Source organism: Tachypleus tridentatus, chromosome 1 (assembly GCF_004210375.1).
Source record: "Tachypleus tridentatus isolate NWPU-2018 chromosome 1, ASM421037v1, whole genome shotgun sequence".
NCBI lineage: Eukaryota > Metazoa > Arthropoda > Merostomata > Xiphosura > Limulidae > Tachypleus > Tachypleus tridentatus.
The window spans coordinates 145,026,106-145,049,734 of record NC_134825.1 but is presented as its reverse complement, the minus strand read 5'-3'; the positions used below and the strand labels follow the sequence as shown (position 1 = coordinate 145,049,734).

General features: G+C 33.9%; 2 protein-coding genes across 2 annotated transcripts in view; one reads left to right on the top strand and one right to left on the bottom strand.

The window, feature by feature from the left end:
- The window catches only part of LOC143226082 (malectin), a 54,996-nt gene extending 42,947 nt beyond the window's left edge, over window positions 1-12,049 (top strand). Inside the window, exon 4 of the mRNA XM_076456568.1 lies at window positions 11,938-12,049. Coding sequence (XP_076312683.1) covers window positions 11,938-12,029 — 92 coding nt within the window. The 3' untranslated portion in view covers window positions 12,030-12,049. The remainder of the gene's footprint in view (window positions 1-11,937) is intronic.
- On the bottom strand, window positions 229-22,475 carry LOC143226084 (vacuolar protein sorting-associated protein 29-like). Its single transcript, XM_076456583.1, has 4 exons — window positions 22,318-22,475; window positions 11,992-12,183; window positions 9,790-10,025; window positions 229-1,342 (listed from the first exon to the last, which is right to left on the bottom strand). Exons 1-4 carry the CDS (start codon window positions 22,318-22,320, stop codon window positions 1,225-1,227), a joined length of 549 nt encoding a protein of 182 aa, XP_076312698.1. The 5' UTR covers window positions 22,321-22,475; the 3' UTR covers window positions 229-1,224.
- Between the last annotated feature and the right edge of the window lie 1,154 nt (window positions 22,476-23,629).

The following is a 23,629-nucleotide window of genomic DNA, read 5'->3' as shown; positions in this document are numbered from 1 at the left end:
AAAACCCATAGAGCATGATACCCTATACCACAAAAGCATAAGAGCACATGCATAGGAGACCACTTCCCTTCCGTATCAGGGTATATTCCTCTCACACAGTAAAGATATATGTTATTTAGTATACATTAGCTACCCTTCATTTGTCACTCTACAGAGATTATCTTTTCTTTGTAACATATATTTTAATAAGTGAACATACTATATAGTTTCACACAAGTATAAAATAGATACTTATGAAAGACAGTTTTATTGAGTAGTTTTACCGTACATGTTATTTTCCTTTTCATATATTTGTTTCACATAATAACACCTTCAAAATATGAAATACAATTTCCACAATCAATTTATTCACTGCATGCACAACAACCTTGATTGTAATAAACATGTCCTTCTTCAATGCAAATAGTTATCTACATTTCAAATTATATCATACCAGAGAATAGATACTAAGAGCAGTGTAAAAGAAAATGACATGTAATATGAATTAAGAACTACAACCAAACTAAGAAACTGGACTTCAGAATGCAAAGATATTTCTTTTACCTATACATTTTATGCATCAAGTGTATTAGCCATTTTCATACATTTTATGTCTTAGCTAACAAAAAATACTCAAATAAAAAAATCTTTGGATAGTGGCAAATTGCTTTACATGCATAAATACTAATATGGGAAAAAAAAAGTTCCAATTATTACACTTACTTACTTAGTTTTTGATAAAAATAGCAAATTAAAAAATATCCTTTTATACAATAAATCAAAAACAAAAATTAAGTCTTCAGAATATTTATCTCCATACTAGAACACAAGCTTTTTGAAAACCCTTAAATTTTATTTATCTCTCTATATACAAAGACTAATCTATAATATAAATCTTGATAAGTTATCAGCAAAGAGAAATAATATGCCAAACAATTATGAGGGCAGACATATACTAGAAAACATTACACGAGCCTTATAGTTCCAAAATTAACACCCTTTTTTTACTTTACTAACCTACAAAATAGATTGCTTTCAACATTAGCTTAGATATTCACTAAATCATGGGACTTTTTTTTATTATTATTATTATACTGTATGTATAGATAGTTGTATGTTATACCAAATAATACCACTTGGCACAATCTTATTCAAATACAAGTAGTTGCATTATTTTACATATTAAGAACTTTAATTTATCTAAGGAACAATGGTTAAATTCTCATGGAGAAAAAAAAAAGGTGTTTATGATTTCTTATATTCTATCCTTTCCACTTTGACATCTTCTCCAATCAGTTGATATACGTAGGTTACTACTGTTGAGGATTGAATATCCATCAAAACAAAAGACGGAATGATGTTGCTGAAAAAATTACAATTGAATTCTCAAGCAGTAAGAGTGAAATACACTAAACATAGTGAGATTAAAAGATGAATGTTAAATTTTTTAGTATTTTGTGGCATTTAAATACTAAGTGCACTGATTCATATATAAAAAATATATGAACCAGTATCAACCAATGTGCTGAAACTTTATAAAAACACCTTACATTTTATTTGACAATAGAGAAAAGTATCTAATTTATAACAATACAGCCAAAACATTTTTCAGCAAACATAAAACAAAAGTTTAAATCTTAAAGTAAAGATTATTCCAGCAATTATTTCCTTAGATTATAAGCAGTACTTTCATTTCTGGCTAGCTCCTACTTAAAATATAAATATACTTGAACAATAAGTTTGGATACTGAGAGAATACTTAGAAAATTGTTACTATCTGGAAAAAGCAGCACTGAATTATTTGATGTAAAATTGGCCTACATATGATAAAATAATATCAAAAGAAAGCAGACTGTTCTTATCTCAAGTATGTAATTATTAGAAATTCTTGTAAAGCTACATAAACTTAAAAGGTTTTTATCTCTCACGTGAGATAAAAAAGATGATCAAGAGAGTAATGAAAGTGTTTGATTAAAAAAGTAATCTATTTCCAGCTACTAGATGAGCAAAAAGTTTACTTGTGAAAGAAATCAAGAGGCAAACAGTCGACATCTTACAAGTACAACTGTACTGCTAGTTGGCTGAAGAACAAGAACTGATTTTTTAAAAAGTAAATCTGGAAATAAATGCAATTAAACAAACAAAATGTCTGTGATAGATATATATTTAACATTTAGCATTTTTTTTCTCTAATTATTGATAAACTTTATTTACCTTTAAGAATGTTTATCTGTTTGCAATTAAAATAGCCAATACAACATAATTTAAAATGTAATATTGAGGCTTCATCCAACGCAAGACTGGCTATTAGATGAATTCCTTGATATACGTTAGTTTGAAATATCACAATTTGATTTGTTCATCCATTAATAGAAATGTACGTGCTTTTCTAGCACTTATATACATAAGGACGTTAATTGTCTAATTTTATGTTTCTGCAAGTATTCTAACAAATTATTCTACTATAAAGACTAGTAACTTTATTACTTCATGTTTAAAAAAATGCATGAAGGTGGTGAACAGCCTCTTGCCAAATAATCTGTGGGGACTGACAGTTGGGTCCTGTCATATTTCAATTTTTTTCATTACAAAATTGTACAATAAAAGTTTTTGCTGACTGAATTGTACTGTTTTCCTATCAACTAGCCAGAGGTCTGCTGTCTGAGCTGAGAGATATTCACAATGTACCACCAAGTTATGATGATATACAATTAATATAGTAATCCTTGCAATGTCTTATCATGGAGAATTGTAGTTTATCAAATGAAAGTTCGGTCATAGATAAATTTCTAAAACTTCTTGTTAGTTTGAATTTCCTATAATTCATATCCAATTTTGTAACTTAAAATTTACATGAGTGTCGTAGGTTCTCACAAATATTTAACGTTTGTGTACAACAGTATGGTTAAAAAATAATGGATTACTGCACACGAAGCATCACTAGTCTTAAGACAGATAAAACTAATGTGATGGAGCCATAGCAGCCAACAAGGTTGCATGAAGTTATCTGCAAGTTTATTTTTATATATAAACAACACCTGACTGTGTGGCTAATGATGTGAGAAATAATAACAGGATCTGATTTTAAAAGTATTTATTTCTTGGTAAAAATAAAAGGACTGCAGTGGGCCTAATACATAAAGAAATATGACAGACTTGAAAAGGTTCAAACAAGCCCTCAGAAAACATAATTTCTCCACAATGAAAATGTATTTCCAACAGGTACTTCTGCTCACTGACATAAATATTCTTATTCAGTACTGCCACAAGCCTTTTACTTCCATGAATCCCTCAATTCACATGCTCTTAACTGATTCTCATGTACAAGTTATCATAGAATTGTAATCCCTTGGAGTACATCAATGTAGGAATGAGTAAAAGGATGTGCCCCAAATTGTAGGGTGGCTAGGATGCAATGGACTTGACACAGCAAGTTAATTTCATCCAAAACTTAAATGTTTGAAACTGACATCCATGTGAGGGGTGATGAGGATCATACCATTTTTATCTCAAGCTCAACCAGAGGGAGATTGAATAGGGCACATGCTTACTGTGTGAAATAATATATACATGTATATCAAACTCAAACAAAACAGACTGGAACCATCTCAAATGCAGTAATATTCTTGGCATAAAGGCACTGACTGGTAGCACAAAAGGAAGAAGCAGAACAACTAACAAGTGCATCCACTGTGAACCACAACACTGGGGTAGTGCACTCAAGGCAAAATGAGTTAGAGACCATAGATATCCTAAACACACTTGTGAGGACTTATATTGATTGGTTCAATCTTAAGTCTAAAACACAACCACATGTTGGGATAAGAGATCCCACTCAAAGGGATACAATATACAGATGATTACATAATATCAGTTAGTTCAGCTCTAAATCCAAAACTCAACCAACAGGTACTGACTTCCATGCAGGGATAGGGTGAGAGATCTCAATCATTAAGGCAGCACACTTCTAAACTACAACAACACCTCAGACAAACCCATGCAGAGATGGAATATATATTTGGAAGACATCATCCACATAGCAGAACACTACTGTCGTACTCTCAACTTCTTCAAGTCTTTATAATTTATGTTGTGTGTCTCAATCAGGAGAATACTACCATGGTCCAGTATTTCAGTAACTTGGAAATGGAAAGTGGTAAGGACTCTCTTGTTCCACTAGATGAAATGGAGAGGGGTGGTGGTGAAGTGTTCATAGAAACATTCACACTGGAGATAGTGCAATGGGTGAGCATAAAACCCAATACTGAAAAGCTGATCAAACCCAATTTATTTTATGAAATCCATGGGTTAGCGTGGTCTGGAATGGGAATATTTATGAAGCAAAAATATTTTAAAGAATAGTCTATGAGCAATCTTGTGGAACACCCCATCTCTAGTTTGCATTTTATGACCATATTAATTATAAAATGAAATCAATATGGCATTACAATTTGGGTTTTGTAGAACTATAAGTGAGTGAAGTATACAAGAACAAAAATCAAAATATAGAGCCAAAACAACTAAGAACACCATATCTGTGTTGGCCAGGAAGGATTAGGTAGAAAGCCCTGACCCAGAGTGACATGGAGAACCAAAATCATGTTGAAAAAAAGATTGATGAAATTAGAAAAACTAAAGTTATAAAGTTGATCTAACTCTGTCAAAACATAAACAGTAAGAGTGAGTGGATAATGAGCTGAACATCAAAAATAAAAGAAGTAACTTGGAACTGAGAAAGGAATCAAATGGTTCTCATAGTGGAGTACTCCACAGGAGGCAGAGCCACTGATAATTTGAGGATCAAGAGACCATTCCTTGAGAGATTTTGTGCCTGAACAAGAAAGGCAATCTGCAACAATGACAAAAGCACCTAATCACAACACAAAAAAAGACATGTCAAGTGTGTTGGTTCAAAAAAAAATGAGATATACTGTATACTAAAATCAGAACATGAACAAGTACCCCTTTGACAAGTAGTATAACCTACCACCATCAAATAGTTGGAATGAAAAATGATTAGTCAAATCTGGACAACAGGAAGAAAGTGAACTCAAGCACATTCAATTGCTGGAAGTGCCAGGGTGTTAACATGGTAAGACCTTTCATCCAAAGACCACTATCTTGAAGCCTCCTGCTAATCAATTCATGCCCACAACTTTGGAGATGTGCATTAGGGAAGAGAAACAAATCTAGATGATAGAGAGGAATTGGCAAATCCAACAACATGGGAGATATGTTCAACCATCATTGCATATAACTGAAGAGATAAGGAGGAAAGTTAAGAGCAGAATCCAAAAAAGCCCTTGCAAGGGACCATAAGTTATGTATTGTCTCTTGAAGAGATTACAAATGTGCCAGACCCACAGGAAAAAAGTTCTATAGAAACCACATCCCACAAGCATTAGAACCTCACTACCAGGAAGAGAATGAACCATAATGGCATAGAAAACAGAATACTCCATCAACTGCATTCAAGGAGGAGAATGATTGGTCCTGATGGATGTGGGTGTTTAAAAATACACTCTCAACTAATTGAAATTGTTAGATATGTAAGAAGAAAACGTATCCAACTGAGAAACCCAACCACACAGACTGCTGGTTTGTAAGTATCAGATAAGTATGTAAAGACACACACCCCCCATTCAGAAGGAGCTATCTGAAGTCAAACTTCCAAGAAGTAATGAGTAAAGTCCACAAAAGTATAAAAGTCAGATAAAATACAGACCACCCAAAAAACAACACATGGAACAGAAATAAATCTGAAGGACAACTGTACAAAAGTGGTGCCAAATCCTGTAGTGAAAAAAAAACCTAAGACAGAATCCCAGGAATGGAAAATAACTGTGTACCATGGGCATTCTCACTCCTGCAGAAATTGCTTGCCAATTAGTATCAAGCATTCATGATGAATGGAGAAACCTATAAGTAGGACAGGTAAAAATTAGGAAAGTGTTGGACATGGAACATGAACAAAGATGGCAATGGCACAGAATGAAACAAATAAGGTACCAATAAAATTAAAATATAGCACTGAATATACCTCATAATGCTAAATGCACAGAAACAGCCAAAAAAGAGCTAACTATAAGTCCCTATTACAAATGGATGGTAAACAAATGATACAAAGCAGTGACCCATTCCAGAATGTCACAGAAGAAAAGAAACCATGTGTAGAGGAAAAGAGCTGAAGATGGTAAATGCCCTAACATGGAAGGAAGGAGGAAGAAATACCCCAGAAAAATCCCCTAGATATATGTGAAACACCTAAGTGAGGAGGTGTAAGGTAGACATTTCCTGTAGGAGTGTCAACAGAGTCAGATAAAGTTGGATAACTGAGTGTGGGATAAGATGGAGAGGATTACCAGAGACCGCTCCAGATACAAGTGAAAGAGATCCTAAGAGCATAGAATCAAGAAGAAAATCTGTCTGAAGGTAAATGAGGGCAAAGTGAACCAAAACATATGATGAACAAAACATGCAAGTATCCTTTCCAAAAAGAGGTAAAAATGACCCTCATGAAATATGTCTGGAAGTGGAAGGGAAAGTATACTGTAAAGACATGTCTAAAAAAGGCTGAGGTTGGTCTAATAGATTACGCAGTAGAGGCCTGGGAATACAAGCCATAAACAGGTGAAGGAAAACTGACAAACTCTAAGCTATCCTAAACATATTCCACAGTTGTAGGAGGAAGGCAAGCAATACTGGGAGAAAGGAGGGCAGATGTTTTTGCAAGCTAAATTAATTGCAAAAAAATATATTATTAAGAACTAAGAAAATTTAATAACTGATATAATGTAAATTTACCTATGTATGTAATGAAATTAACATATGTATAAGATGTTATGTTTTAAAGGAAAGAATATCTTTAATCTTACAGGTTCATCTTAACCTGTAAGATGAACTATAAATAAGCTGAAAACACAGACACTTGTTAAGCATAATCAATCTATGCAGGACAAAGTACATCACTAAACTTGAATTTAAAACCGTAGCTTAACAATGATATGTACACTGTTAGGAGAAATTTGTGCTGATCCTGGCTCTAGATATCCACACAAAGTTAATATGACAATGTATTAAAGATAAATAATAATGAAAATAAAATAAATGTTATATTGTAAAATTAAGTGTGCATTGATAGTAACATATGCATAAGATGTGATGTCTTGAGAAAAACACAATAAACTAATTTATGATATACCAGTAAGAATAACAAAGATCCATGTTAAGCCTTATCTACAGTTATAGGACAAAGGATATAAGTAAGCTCTAATTTCAAACCTGAAATTGACTATGAGTACTAACTAATCTTGATAAACTTATGTTATTGAACCCAAATAACTTCTAATGATAATATTAAAGATTACTGTAGGGAATGCATATAGTCTCCTGAGGGGAATGAGAAACCTGTCTCCAAAATGAAATAGAACCTCTCACACAGTTGGAGGAGAGGAATAAACACTCCAAACCATATGCTCCATCAATCACAGAAAAAGGGAAGAAGGGTGGGCCCTGAGACAGAAATTGAAGAATATCCTAAGATGAACAAAATATTGTGTAGGGGCAAGGAAGGACTTTCCACTTTGACTAGCAAATCTATCTGTGCATCCTCTTGAAAAAGAAATTGAGTATGAAGGGAAGAAGTTAACAAAGGCCCCTAGAATGAAAATGACAAGCAAAGGCAACCCAAGAAACTGTAATCCTGAAAGACAAAATGAAGTAAATGCTGGCAAGCTAAAAGAGATTGGAATGCAGAGGTAAGCATCTGAGACAGAGACCAAGAGTGAAAGCTCATCAAAGAAACAGGAAGGACTCTATGGTGAATTGAGGAAGGTTAAGGAAGTGGTTTAATAAAAAAAAGATTGATGAGGGGCTACCAATCCCTGTATATCTTGGGGACTAAGAACAAACAAGAAAAGAAACTTGACTGAGAAGGATCTACTTATTATACAATATCATTGTGAAGATGATCTAGAACTCGCTTGGAAAGACACGGACTGGAAATTGCATCCCAAGATGGGAAAGAATATGTGATGAGGGGAACTGAAATAAAGAATGAACTATTCAGAAAGAACCAGCAAAACCTAATGGTTTGTGGTGAAAGATTTCCAAATAAAGGCAAAGCACAAAAGTCTGGCCCCCTACTGAACTTGTACCCACAACATAGTAGAGATCATGAGGGGGCTGAAGCCATTTACAAACAAACCAACAGCTAACTTCAGAGACCCATATAGCAGGCACTGACAAAGAAGAAAAAGGAAGGGGAAGAAGTGCAGGAATACATTCAGGATAAGGTTGAACAAATGGGAAGTGAATGAGAAAACAAAAGAGGTGTGCAAACATGTAGATTCAACTGAGGTCTTCAACAAGTCAGGAAACCCTCCCCAAAAAAATATCTTGTGTTAGAAAGAGAGACATGTAAAAGTTTCATGATGATGTTGGGGATAAACAGATAGGACAAAAGGGTGTCCAAATCCAAAAGATCCCCAAAACAGTGTGTGTGTGTGTGGGTAAAAGACAGAAAAGATGAGCACAGACAAAAAAGCAAGGCACAAGTCTTCACCTAACACCTCTCAGGTTCACAATAAAGAACCTCGGATAGAAGGTTAAGTAAGGAAAAGAAATGAAGGAGGAAGGATAACAAGATGTAGATATAGGAATACTGAGAATGAAAAAAATGTTACTGAAGTTGGGGACCTGAATCTAGTTTAGAGGCAGAATATAATCCAACTGTTGAAAGTCTAAAAAAAGGAAACTGTAAATCATAGCATGGGCTTCCAAAATAAATGGTGATCAAAGTACACACTGAACCTTGCATATAATTGATCTACAAACCTTATAGCATGGACCTCAATATTCTACAAGAGGGGTAGAGCAAGATATTGGCTCAAAGATGCCTCACCTAAAAGGAAAGGAGGGAGTTACATAAAACAGGGAACAAAACATAACATATCTGGTTTATTAACTCAAAGAAAGTAGAAGAAGCTCTGGGTGTTTCCACTGAAGCTAAATGAGACTGTGTACATAAGAAGGGGAAAAACATGTGCTGTCAAATTCATCATCTTCTCATTCAGGAACTCCTGAACTATACATGACAGGATAATCGTCAAGCAAATTAGGAACTTACACAAAGATACCAACTCCTGGTGAAGCAAGACTGTAACATCTGCTGCTAACAATTATGGACCCAAAGCAATTAAAGTCAAAGCAAGCTTAACTGTTGTAGGAACAGCGAGGGTAGTAGTTGTAACATGAGACTCAAAATGCACTGAAACTAAGAGAAGAAATTCCAAACATGGAGTGGAATTTCAAGTAATCACATATCAAAAGAAAAGACACATAATGCTAATATGTGTAAACTAAAATTTCAAAACACAAGTGTGGCAAATGTAAAGGGTTTTATAAACTTTAAGAATTTATTGTTGATAAAATAAAGGTTGGAAGATGAGACAAAAAACAAAAGAGAATTACCTTTCAGGTTGAATTACAGTAAATTAATCTAGGAGATCTTAGGTTTGGCCAAATACATTAAAAAGGTTTTGTCCTTTGAGACCAAAACTGTAGATCTCAAATTGGTCAAACGATGATGGATCTACAAGATATATTAGCTAAAAGTTTGTACTTAAAAAAAAAAACTTGCAACTATTCTATAAGCTAATATGACATGGCTAAAAATTAGGTAATAAATAAGAGGAAGAAGAAACAAAGTTTAAAAAGAGTAAAAAGATATATAAATTAAAATGAAAAAAAAATACAATAAGAAAAATTCAGGGATCAAAAGCAATACATGATAAGAAGAAAAACATTTACCTGTCTAATGGATTATAGGCTCCTGTTGCTGAACCTGGATTGATGTAAAATTTATTGTCATGCTCATATGCTTCAAACTTATGAGTGTGACCAGATATAAGAATGTCTACATCTAGCTGAAGCTGGATTAGTGACAAACTATGCGGATCTCCCCATGGAACAACTTGATGGCCATGACAAAGTCCAATTCGAAACTGGCCCACAGTTACTACTTTTTGTTCAGGGTAGTTTGGATTCTAAAGAAACATTATTTTCAAAAATCATAACCACAAAACCCCCCTCTAACTATGAAACATGCTTATGGTTTATCTAAATTTTAGATTCTTTTAGTTAATAATATGATAAAATTATAGGAAAAAACAAATACATACATATGAATAATTTAGAAAATATCTTAACATATTCTAAAACACATGTATTTATAGTGGTTAAGATTTACACAATCATTAACCATGAAAGTTATAATTTTCCTACACTGAAAATGAATTCCAAGAGGTATGTACTTCCTCTCACATACATTTAGTGCTGCCTTCTATTTGCAAACCTTTTTCTTTTGCACAACACAAGCCTTTTATTTCTATATACCCTCTTGATTTACATAGTTTAACTAATACACAGATACAATTTATCATGCACCAGACCCCCCCCCCCAATAGAAATGCCTTACACAAATGTAACTCCCTCTGTGCTATTCTATTTAACTGTTACTTCAAGTTTAGGCAGAAAACTATGCATTAGTAAACACTGGGGAAAAAAAAGGTGGGAAGTGTGAACAGAAGTAAGTACCTGTTGGAAATATATTTTCAGTGTAAGAAATGTATAATTTCTGATCACATATACAACTATAATCCCACACTGATTAGATGAAGGACCAGTGCATGGGAGAAAAGAAAGTATCCTCTTAAAACATTTGAAGAACACCCCCTAGATGGAACCTCAAAAAACAATATGTGGAAGACTACTCCACTTTCTGTACTAGGTATATTCTTCACCCAGATATGGAGAAACTGAGACTAAGTTGGGCATACACAAATGAGGAGCACATCTCATTATGAGTAAAAGCAAGGAATGTGCCTCAGGGTGTAGGATCTAAAACACCAAGCAAAATGAAAAAAAAGAAAGACATCTGAGTGTAAGTGCTGACAAATGAGAAGTGATAGTCCGGGAGAGGTGCAGAGGGTCATATGTGCCACTCGTATGACTATGCTCCTACTGGTTGTGACACACGATTTGCATTACAGATATGTTAGAATCATTTGATTCTAATAAGGAAGTTCAGAAGGCTTGTAGTATGCTTAATAACAAGTTTGCATATGGAGGGCAATAGTGAATGAGCATAGCTAATTTTCTGAGAGAACAGACATACTGTACTGGAATCCACAAGCTTGAAATCTAAAACTATGACAAGAATATTTTTGTTTGTTCATTTTAAGAGTAAACTCAGCAAAGAGTGTTTAGAGAAAAGTGTACCTATACATATCATATATAAACTTAATAGTGGATGATATGAACAAACTGGCCATCATATTTATAAATTCAAACATAACCCACATAATATTAAGAGATATAAATATGCATACCCATTTTTTAAATAAAGTTCAGAGCTACCAGAATTGCAGTTAAATTTACCAATAGTTACATACACTAATCACTTTCAACAACCTTCTTTAAAAACAAAAACAAGACTAGTTTCAAACTATTTATATAAAGCAGATATAAATTATCACATATAAATTTATTTATTTAAAAAAATTCCAGGATCAATCACATGATGTTAGGAGCTGAAACTGTATAAATATGATTATACTTAAAATTGCAGCTCTGTAAAACCCTAAACCTGTGTGTGTTTCTGGTGTTTTAATGCAATAACAGAATTTAACTTTAAATAATAGCAAAAAATGTAGATGTATCTGCTGGCCCATACTAATTATATTTCATTTGATCATAGTTGTTCCTTGGTTGCATACTAAAATTAGTTGAATGTTTCAAACTGACAGATAACCATATAATGTCTGTTTCTTTGTGTATTTACATGTATTTGTGACTATATATTGTGAAAATACTAATCACTAAATCTATATATATTTTAAAACAAAATTTTCATCATATGCATCAGTATATGGAATTCAAAATGCATAAATGTTTCAGATGGGACACTTACAACTGATTCAGAAAATATCATTCTCCACATAAATATTGTACCTCATCAAAGTCTCCACGGACAACATGAACATCACTAGCTAAAGTTTTAAGGTAGTCATATGATTCCTTTGTGCACAAATTCCCTGTACAAAGAATATGATGAATTCGTCCTGGAACTAACAGCTTTTTAAACTTGATTGGAAGACCCTGACATCGATGAGGAATGTGCAAGTCTCCAAGAACTAATACCAACTAAAAAAGAATTAGTAAACTTTAAGTTAAAACTGTCTTATAACATAAAATTTCCATTAAGTGTATTTAATGTCCTCAATAAAAAACAAACAAAATCTGATATAAAAAAACTCTCTCAGCTGATATAAGGAATTGTAGTTTAAGAAAGTTATATCAAGTTTATGACCTAGTATAGCGTAAGACTTAAAATTTCAAGTCAGTCATCATTACATAGCAAATACATTGACAATCGCTAAGTGAATAGCACAATATTATTTAAAGATTATTTACACATGATGATAGTACTGATTAGGCTCAATACCAATCAGTCAGATCATTCATGACCCTATGCTTGAGAGACTGTAAAGACAGGGTGTCTCCACAACTAGACTAAAGGCCACAATTAGTTTCATGTAATAATTTATTAAAACAAGCAAAAGTGGTTATGTTAGATTTGAGAAGATCAAATATTAGGTATAATGGTTGGTATAACTGGGTATTTAACTTAATAAATATAACTGACTTCCCGTGTTTGTTTGTTTTGAATTTCACGCAAAGCTACACAAGTGCTATCTGTGCTAGCTGTTCCTAATTTAGCAGTGTAAGACTAGAGGGAAGGCAGCTAGTCATCACCACCCACCACCAACTCTTGGGCTACTCTATTACCAACAAATAGTGGGACTAACTGCCACATTATAATGCCCCCACAACTGAAAGGGTGAGCATGTTTGGTGTGACGGGGATTCAAACCCACGATCCTCAGATTACGAATCAAGCACCTTAACCCACCTGGCCATGCCGTGCCTGACTTCCTATGAACATCAATTATAATTAAACTGATTAAAATTACAAAAATACTCAACTAATAAAAAATTAATTTCTTTTCATTACTATTTTCAATTATTAAAACTATTCAAGTAATTGGAATATTGCTAATTATGAATTTTTATTATCATATTCAGTTCATTTAAGGTTGTTCAGTTTAATTAAACCTGACCTTTAGTCTTTACAAAGTTACTCTGTCTTGGCTGTGTGTTTAGTGAACTGGTATTTTGTAAAATACAGTCACATTTCAATTATTATACATTATTATTACTACTTACAAACAAGTTCTTAAATTAATTTTTCTCAAAATGTAGAACAGTAAATAACAAAGCAAGGCAAATAATTATCTCTTCTAGTTACAACCTTTGTATTCAGTTGCTGCTTGTTGTAGCTTGCTAAGCCTTAAGAAATTTTGCAAGTGGAGGATGTGAAACAAAGTATTTTTTTTCTGTTAAATATATATATGAAAAAACAAATTAATTACAAATTACTATATCAATACAATTCCATTATAATTTATCAAGTTTCATAACTAAGCTATATTTGTGTTTAAAACAAATATAATATTTTGAACAGACTAAAGACTCAATTTACAAGCAAGAAGGCTTCTCTTGAAAGAAAGATATGGCACTGTTATATTTGAAAATGTCTGAGAAAATCTCTAAGGAGACATTCTGAACATTTTATTGGCTATTCAAATGTCATATATAGAAGCAAGTGTATACAAGGGATTGTATCCAAAAATCTAAAAAAGGTGAGTGAGGCCATTGTCTTTGATTCAAATGTTTTAGCCTTTACAATGCACATTATATACACATAAGGACAAAAAGGAGACTAGAATACAAATTAAGGAATACCTTGTCATGCACACCACTCACCACAGAGCAGGATCCATATAACAAACAGATGATGTAAGAGCCACATAGAGGGAAAAAACAGCATAAACATAAACTCACCCAGTTAAAGTCCCACTGAAGCTTGAAGAACAGTAACAGGTAAGACCTCAACAAAAAAGAAACTACAATATTATGTGTGCTTGTTTTAAGTTAAGCACAAAGCAACACAATGAGCTATTTTTGCTTTGCCTAGCAAAGGAATTGAAACTCAGATTCTAGCATTGTAACTCCACAGACATACTACTGTGCCACTGGGTGACGTGATGTAAGTAATGTGAGACAAATGTATTTGGTGGAGTCCACGTGCCCAGATGTTAAATTTGAGGAAAAATGTAAAATGTGAGGAAAATGATGAAGTGTTGAATCTGAGAAGTCGACTTTGACAAATTCCAATGGAAAGAAGTCATGAAGGAATATACCAAGTGAAACACAAGCCAAACCAAACTGGTGATGAGTGCAGAAGGGGAAAGAACATGAATAGAGAAAGACTCCAAAAAAACAAAGAGTAAAGAAAGGGTACCATGAAAGAAATTTGTGGGGACCACAAAGCAATGAAGGTTATGTACTGTACATAGAAGTCTATCTGGATCAGTAGGAAGGTAGAGATCAGAAATGGAAGGGGAATAGGCAGAAAGAAAGAGTTAACAACCATAGCTGCCAAGGTTCTAGGGAAGAAGGAATGATCCAGATAATAGAGAAGAATGGTAGGATGGGAAAGCGTACATGAAATATCAACAGCAAACAAATCAGACCTTCAATATCTACAATCTAAAAGGAGAAAGAAATATATTTTAAGGTAAAGGTGAAACACGGAACATGAGAAAATAAGGGTCAAACAACATTAAAGTGAGGGAAAGGTGTATCTCATTAATATCCCAGTCAAAATGATTAAGCCATCTGGGAGGATCAGGAATCTGGAAGGAATACAGCAACATGAAGACAAGGAAAGCAAAAACTCAATATCTGCAAAAATGAGAGGTAGAAGATAAGACAGCCCAATAACCTGATATTGAGAACCAAAGACCTTCCAGTCAAAAAGCTATGTGAGAAACTGATTTGAAAGAGCCACAACAGATTGGTCTGTGGGAAATACACCAATTTCAGACCTTGTGGAATACCTTTCTTCAGCACTGATACACTTCCATTGAAAAAGAACATATGGAGCAAGCAAAAATGAAAGCTACTCAATGGAAGAATGGATGTGAATGGCTTGATGTAGAACTGGTGACAGAAGTTGATAAAGAAGAGAGGTCCCAAGGGTAGGAGTATAGGAAAAAAAAACTGCATTTGGAGTAATTATGGAAACCACAGTTAAGCTAGCAATAAGGAACAATCAGGAGAACATGATACAGAGTTGGATACAAAAGACCATTTGATGTAATAATTAGATAGGAGATAAACAGAAGTGTGTAGGACCAATCTTGGCTGAAAGCATCAAAATCCAGAGCCTGAGAATGAGAAGAATGTGGTGTGTGCCCAACATAAGAGATCCAACATTTGAAAACAAAGAGATGTGGACCAGGTGCCCCCTTTGCGATTGATATGTGCTAATACCATAGCATTGTCAGAATGAATCATCACCAGATGTCCAGGTAAATAACATAATGCTTAGGGACAACAAGTGACCTGGTAGTCCATCTTGGCTGTCCTATCTTCTAACCCAAACTAAAATAAATTAAACCAATTAAAATAAAACAATTAAAGCCAGCCCTTATCATTCATATATCAATCAAGCTTTCTTTTAAGCTCACTCATGTTTACTGCCTCCATAACATCTCAAGGCAATCCATTCCACAGGCCAACCACACTACTTGAAAAATAGACTGTCTTAATTGAAGACAGCTTTTACTTCACTTAAATCTATGTTTCCCCTAGTTCTATAATTCTTGATGTGAAGCTGTACTACTAGGAACTTATAAAATTGCATAATAGTCCATTAAGTACAGAAAATGTTAAAGCATCAACATTATCAATTCATTTTACAATCTTAAACACTTCAATTAGATCCACATTAACTCTTCTTTTTTTCAAGTGAAAACAATTTTAAGGATCTTAAACTCTCCTGAGAACCCCTCCATTCCAGGTACTATTATAGTAACCCTTCTATGAACCCTTTCCAACAATTCAATGTCTTTCCTAAGACAAGAAGACCACTAGCAACAGCAGCACACTGCTTGGATGGCTTAAGACTGGTAAGGTTATTCCATTCCAAATTATACTTAGAGCTCAAATTATGATAAACCACATGCAATATCTTGCATTTATCATAATCAAAAATCTATCTGCCATTTTATTTTCCCAACTCACTCTATGATCTAAGTTCTTTTGTTAAGTAGCAGCATTCTCTTCAGAGCCAAAAACACCCAAGACCTTGATATCATTAGCAAATTTAAGTAATTTATTGACCATTTCATCATCTATGTCATTCACGTAAATCAAAAGGAGCAACAGTCCTGAGACTGAGCCTTGAAAGTATACCACATGCAACATTAATAAACTTTGACTGAACTCAATTTATAACAACCCTCTGCTTTTTTCCATGAAGCAACTCTTCTGCCCGATTAATTAACTTATTAATCAATTAATTAATTAACATCACTTGGAGATGAGTTTCTTTACAAGCCTTTCATGTAGCACTTTGCCAAATGCTTTCTGAAAATCCAGATGCACCAAATCTATGTCCTTACCCTCTTCTACATATACAATAACATTTTCAAGGCATATCTAAAAGAGCTGTAAAGAAAGATTTTCCCTCACTAAAACCATGTTTATTACCCAATAAAATCCTAAATAAGATATTATTAAAAAAACATGTGGCAAGTGGATCACATATCCAATTCTTGACCTCCTTTTTAAAACTCTCAGAGAAAAAAATTATCTGGTCCAGGAGACTTATCATTCTCTAAACTTCCTCATTTTATTTTAACAAGCTACAAATTTATGAAACTTTCTTTTCATTTATCAATACTGATTAAGTCTTCATTAGTAAAAACTGAAGGAAAAGCAGAATTTAATAACATAGCCATTTCATAATCATAAGATACAAGCCTTCCTTTATCATCCCTGTAAGGACACATTGCAGAATGATTTATAATCAGGCAAGACAAAAATTGAGTTTTCTGGCCTAAATTCAAAATCCTTTGTCTGGCACAAGCCCAACATAGTACAACACCCAGTCAACACCAACCCAACTATCAAGCATGGTGGTAGAAGTATCATGTTATGGGGATGCTTATCATCAACAGGGACTGAGAAGCTTGTCAGTAATGAAGGAAAGATGGATGGAGCAAAGTGCAGGCAACTCTTAGAATAAAAACTGTTTAAGTCAGCCAAGACTCACAGCAGTAACTGGTACCAAAGGTGATTCTACCAAATACTGACTTGAGGGGCTAAATACTCATACAATCAGCAAAGTTTATTTCATACATTTACCTTGCAGATTTTACTGACATTCAATCTCCTTCACACATACCAGTGTTAAGTGTGATCATGAGAAGTTTTCAATTAAAACGAGTTTATCAAAAATAATTCTTTACCTTTTCTGTATTTCATCAAAATGTGACATTATTGGTTGAACACCTGTGCAAGGCACCGTAATACAAACAACAATTACTATGCAACATATAATAGGATTTGATATGGATGTTAAGATCTTATGATACAAGATTAATTTTGATTACAAACCTGTAATATATTACTAAAACATACTGTGTACCATCTATCTTTATTAATCCTAGAGAGTTGTTTGGTTGGTTTGGTGTTTTATGGCACAAAGCAACTAGGCTATCGGTGCCAAACATCTGATAAAAAGTTAAAATTAAAGTAAAATTATTAAAATTCATAAAAGGAAATTAAAGCAAAACAAAACAAAGTTTAATTTTTGAATTAAAAACATAAATAGCATTAAACCCAATTTTTTACATCTAGTCTACAGCAGTAACAGAAAAGCTACAGTAATACAAGTTGTAAAGAACTTTCTGTAGCTTAATTGTAATTACCATAACTAGCCAGGATGACTAAAGGGTAAGTTAAACAACAAACAGCATTAGTCACCTAAATTTGGCCTTTTGAGTCCTGGTTTCAAGTTATTTGATGTTATAATCCTTTTCAGAAAGTAAAGTAATAAAAGTTTTAAAGGACTTTTTGCAAAATTTTAATTACTATAACTTGTCAGGATAAATAACAGGTAGTTCAAACAGCAGTGTTAGACACCTGAAGTTGTCCTTTCCAGCTCTGGTTTCAATTTATTTGATGTTATGGCCATTTTCTAATTTTCAAATCAAACTAAATGTACTTTGATTCTTAAAAGGAAATCACATTAAGAAAAGATCTAATGCATAAATTAAAGAAAAACTTGTATAGCATTAAAAAGATTAATGGCCTTTAAAAAACTAAAAACATTTCTAAGTTGGACAGTGTCACCATTGCCAATAATACTGTCTAATGTTGCAGATAAATATTGGGACAAAACATGTTTAAAATGGTGCCATCGATGAGTCATAACAATGGCAAGATAGTAATATGTGGCTTATTGTGACCCGAGTGTTACACAGACACCACACTGGTGTATCAGTCCCAAATAAATAAAAACAATATGTTAAAAAACTGTGACCAATGTGTAGTCTAGTTAGGATAACCTCCTCTTTCCAATCCTTATGGAAGCAAGATCACCAAAGTCCCAAAGAAGAAAAACACAACCTCAGGTGGGATTCTTTGGTAAGGAATGATATTTTGAAGCATACAGTGAAGACAGTTTTAAATGGTGGAGGTGTAGAGGAGGTTCATGAGACTCTGTGTACAACCTCTGAACACAGAGAAGTGCCAAAAGCCCCGGTACAGAGCTGAAGCCCCTGACAATGAATGGGGTCCAGCATCTTCAAGGCTGAGATTCTGGCAGAGCCACAGGCCAGTGATCCATAGTCTAGTTTTGATTGAATAAGAGTACAATACACCTTTAGCAAAGAACATTGATCAGCTCCCCAAGTGGTGGAGAAGAGGACATAGAGAATGTTCAGTGCTCCTGTACATTTGACCCGTAGCTGCTTGATGTGTGGTATAAAGGTCAGCTTATGGTCAAAGATAAGCCCAAAGAACTTTGTCTCAGGGACCACGGGCAGCACAACTTCACCAATACAGAGTTCAGGATCAGGGTGAATATCTTGTTGATTGCAAAAGTGCATGCAAATGGTTTTAGAGAGAGAGAAGTTAAAACTGTTTGCTGTGGTCCACTTCAGTAAAGGATGGAAGGCAGTCTGTAGCTGCCACTCAATATACCTCATGTTTGATAACTGACACAAAATGTGAAAGTCGACATACAGCCCGTTTGCAAAAGTGAGAGGGAGTTGTTCAGTGGTGGCATTAATCTTTATACTAAAAAGTGTGACACTCAAAATACAGCCCTGAGGAGCTCCAAGTTCCTGTACAAAAGAAGGAGAAAATGTTTAACCCACACAAACTTGGAATTGCTTGTCCATTAAAAATTTTTTAATAAAAATGGGCAAATGGCCATGTAACCCATATAAATGGAGGTCTTGCAAAATGTGATACCTCCATGTTGTATCAAAAGCCTTCTCAATGTCAAAAGATATTGATACGAGATGTTGTCATTTGAGAAAGGCTTCTCTGATTGATGTTTTAAATTGAATCAAGTGGTCCGTGGTGGAGTGCTGTCATCAGAACCCACACTGGGTGGGCAATCCTGGAATGTTTCAGTTTAGATACTGATATATTAATATATATATACATACATATATAGTTCAAACATCACAAATGTTTCAAGAAAAATTAACAGAAACTCACATTATATTTAAGAAAAAAACAACAATTGTTTCCTGAGTTAAAGTACAGCAAGATAATTCAGTTGGATCAAAATTCATAGGCAGTAGTTTAATTAGGTATCACAGCAAATGCAAACTTGGTGTATCTAGTGTTGTAATTTAGTTATAATGGAATATTTTCAATAATATATATTAAAGTCATTTATAAGCACTCAATTTTCTGAATAGCTTCTTAAAATTGTTTCAATAGAAGGTACAGTTAAAAATCCATGAAAATGCAAGGTATAAGTGTACTGGACATTGAAAACTAGCACAGTGAAACTCTGAAAACTGCACTAAGCTAGTACTAAACTTGTGCATGAAAGAAAGTCAAAAGGGAGAGATGACAAAACTATTAATCAATTTTAATGGCTAACAGTATATGTTAGCATTAACTAACCCTAGTGAGCTCATGAGTATAAGACTTTGCAATCTGAATCCCATTCCTTTCCTACTGAAACTAGCCCCTGTTTATATAACCAGTTGCTAGTGAAGGAAAGTTCTGTTACCCTTTTTCATGATAATGGCAACAAATGGTCTCATGCAGAGACCCAATGATGTCTGTAGAATGAGAAATTAATAGGTTTTACAAATACATCTATGGGCAAATAGAGTATGAGCAAATCTGAAACAAGTAATTTTACTCATTCAAGATATGGCTTATAATCTGAGTGCTTTTGAGAAGTTGGCCTTTCTTCTTCAGGAGCAAGACAAAGGTCCACCTTCCAAAATTATTGAGGTTATAGGTATCATATTTTTGTATTAAATTGAATTCTTGAACCAAAGTTTTCTTCTAATATCAACAAGAATTGGTGTAATTGCTCTAGTTCGAATAAATGTTTTTTTTTAAAAAGATATGGTTGTAACTGTCCTGTTACAACCATGTTTACAACTTAAACACCTAGTTGACTTTAAGACTAACTGGAATCTATCTCACTTTACATTTTGAAATCTGACATTAGCATCTTTCTACATTGAAAACATATTTCTGATATATTCTAACCTCTACTCACAGGTTTTCTTGACTTGTACTGCCCTTTGTATGCACAAACTTTAGTTCACCATTAGCCTTGATATTCTCACCTACCCTTACATGACATAACTATGTGATAGCATACAAAAACCATCCACCAATAGGAATGCAACACAACTCCTAGCACAGCTGACACTCTCTACTGGAATTTTTTATTTAAGATTGAATTCTTAACCTTTCTGGCTATCCTGTTCTTTGACTAGCCAGTGGTATTTTTTATTTTTATTTGTTTAAATCTTCATACCTTACTCAAATTGCATAATGGAAGACCATTATAAGGAAATTATTATTTACCTGAAAACACTGGATAGAACAAACATTGCTATTCCATTGCTAACTATGATTTGTCAAACATCAGTACATGAAGCTATACACAACACATCATTAACATTGATCTCCAGGACAGTCCTGAAAGTGTCACTGGACCTTCCGTACTTACAACTTATAATCAGAAGATAACCACTCAGCAGAGTCGTACACAGAAAATGGAAAGGGACTAAGAAACAACACTTAAACCATATATGATTTTACTCTTTAAAGATATGAATCAGCTACTGATAAAATGAAATATCACCATGATGTTAATGCTGAGAAAACTGAATGGATTCCATTGAGATCACATTATATGCCTGTAAAATTCTCACCATAACAAAGAATAAACAACAAAGTTAATCTAGTGTTAAGAAGAATATGTTTTACTGGAAAGTATCTGATGTGGTTTATTTAATACAAAAGGACAAGTAGTCCAAGCCAAAGATCATCTACTGGAAATATCAGTAACACAGCAGCAAACTTAATATTTTCAGAGAAGAATTTGCCAGAGGAGAGTCCACCTATGGAAAAGCCCAGGATTACTATCAGAACCACTTCTACAAAAATAAACAAGGATTTGTTCGACCCCCTACCCAGGAAGTTCTTACAGAAACAGAGCAGTAAGCAACCACAAGGGAAAAAACATAATCCTATTTCTATACTTGGAAAAAAAAAACCCACTAAAAATAACATTTTCATAACATTTCATGTGTGTATCAGAATTGTTCAAAGGGCTCACAATCCACTTAGGGTGGGAACACTGTACACTACATTTTTAATATTTCAATTTAGGTTTTTGACAGAAACAGTTATTTATTACTCATGATGATGGTGATTAAACGTATACAAAGTTTAGTATAATATAACAATTGAGAAGGTCCACATAGTACGTCGAAATAGAAGGGTACATTATAAATACCAGAGTTAAAGCTGTGAGCAAATGATAAGTTAGTGAAATAATAAGCAAATGACTGATATCAGTATTAGTAACAATGGAAATTATCGTAACTATTCTGTTACTCATCCTGTCAGTCACAGATTTATGCAAGTTTATTTGCGCATAGGCACAGCTACACTAGATATGAATTTCTATTGAAACGTTGTGAACATTAAAAAGTAATTTGTAGAACTGAAGAAATAAACTAATTTGTTATCGTTGCGTAGACCTAAACATCCAAGTATATTTTTAACCTGTACTTGTTTCCATCTGTGTATGTTGTTGATATTTTAAATGCGCAAACGTGTCACTTCTAAGTAATAAATATTAACTTACCATTTTCTGTTGTTCAAATTCACTGGGAGTTACAACAATACTCGCCCCCTATTGTATAAACAACAGGAAAGAATTTTCGTATCATATGCGCTAAAAAAAAAAAAAGAAACTAATTTTTATAAATTGTAAAAAGATATACCTTTAAAGCTGTGACATATCACAGTTATTCAATTGTGTTTTCTTTTTGTTAAAGAAAAGACTACGCTTTTAAACCGAGTAACAGAACCGTAAATACTTCTATAAGCAACATTTCCGTTTTATTTCCATATTTTCATTTACAGTATGTTGCAAAATTCTTCATCCACTATCAATAATGGCGTTTTGATGAAATACAAATACTTTAAACAATTTTAATGACCTTTTTACACAAAATCTAATAATCAAACCTGATACTGTTATGTGTGAAAGAAGTCGAACATAAACAAAACCCGCAAAGAAAATATATAAAGTAAAATTCGCTGATTGCATAAATATTAAGCCCCCTAAGTCAATACTTTGGAGAGCCCGGCATGGCCAAGTGTGTTAAGGCGTTCGACTCGTAATCCGAGGGTCGTGGGTTCGAATCCCGGTCGCACCAAATATGCTCACGCAGATAGCCCTTGAGTAGCTTTGCGCGAAAAACAAAAACAACCAGTACTGTGGAAGCACCTCTGACAGTAATTACTGCTATGGGTCTTTTTTGATAGGTCTCTACCAGCTTTACCTTGTGGAGTGGGATAGTTCTTGCAAAATAGCTCCAATTCTGACAAGTTCGTTGATGAACTGCAACCTTTAAGACTCGCCGTAAAGTTTCCATTAGATTCAAGTCAGGGCTTTTATTGGGCCACTCCAGCACATTCAAGTTCTTTTTTTTTTAAACCACGCCTGTGTAGCTTGGCTTTGTACTTAATGTGAATGCTCTGCTGAAATATGAACTTGTTTTTGGTTATTGCTTGACTAAAGCAGGTTTTTGTCTAAGATTCGCCTATACTTTGCATCAACCATCTTCCCTCAATCCTGAGAAGCATTCTCATAACATGATGCTGAAACTACCATGCTTGACAGTTGGGATGTTGCTGACCAGGTAATATACTGTGTTGAGCTTGTGCCAGATGTAACGCTTTGAATTCAGACAAAACAAAACCTCGGTTTTTGTCCCGCCTGACCATAAAATGTTCTACTTCATGTCTGAAGTATCATTTATTTACTTTATCGCAAACTCCATACAATATCTAAAATAATTCTTTTTCAGTAATGGTTTCTCTCTTCTACTTGCCCATACAGACCACCTTTGTGTAGAAATCTGGATATTGTCGATATATGAATATTAGAT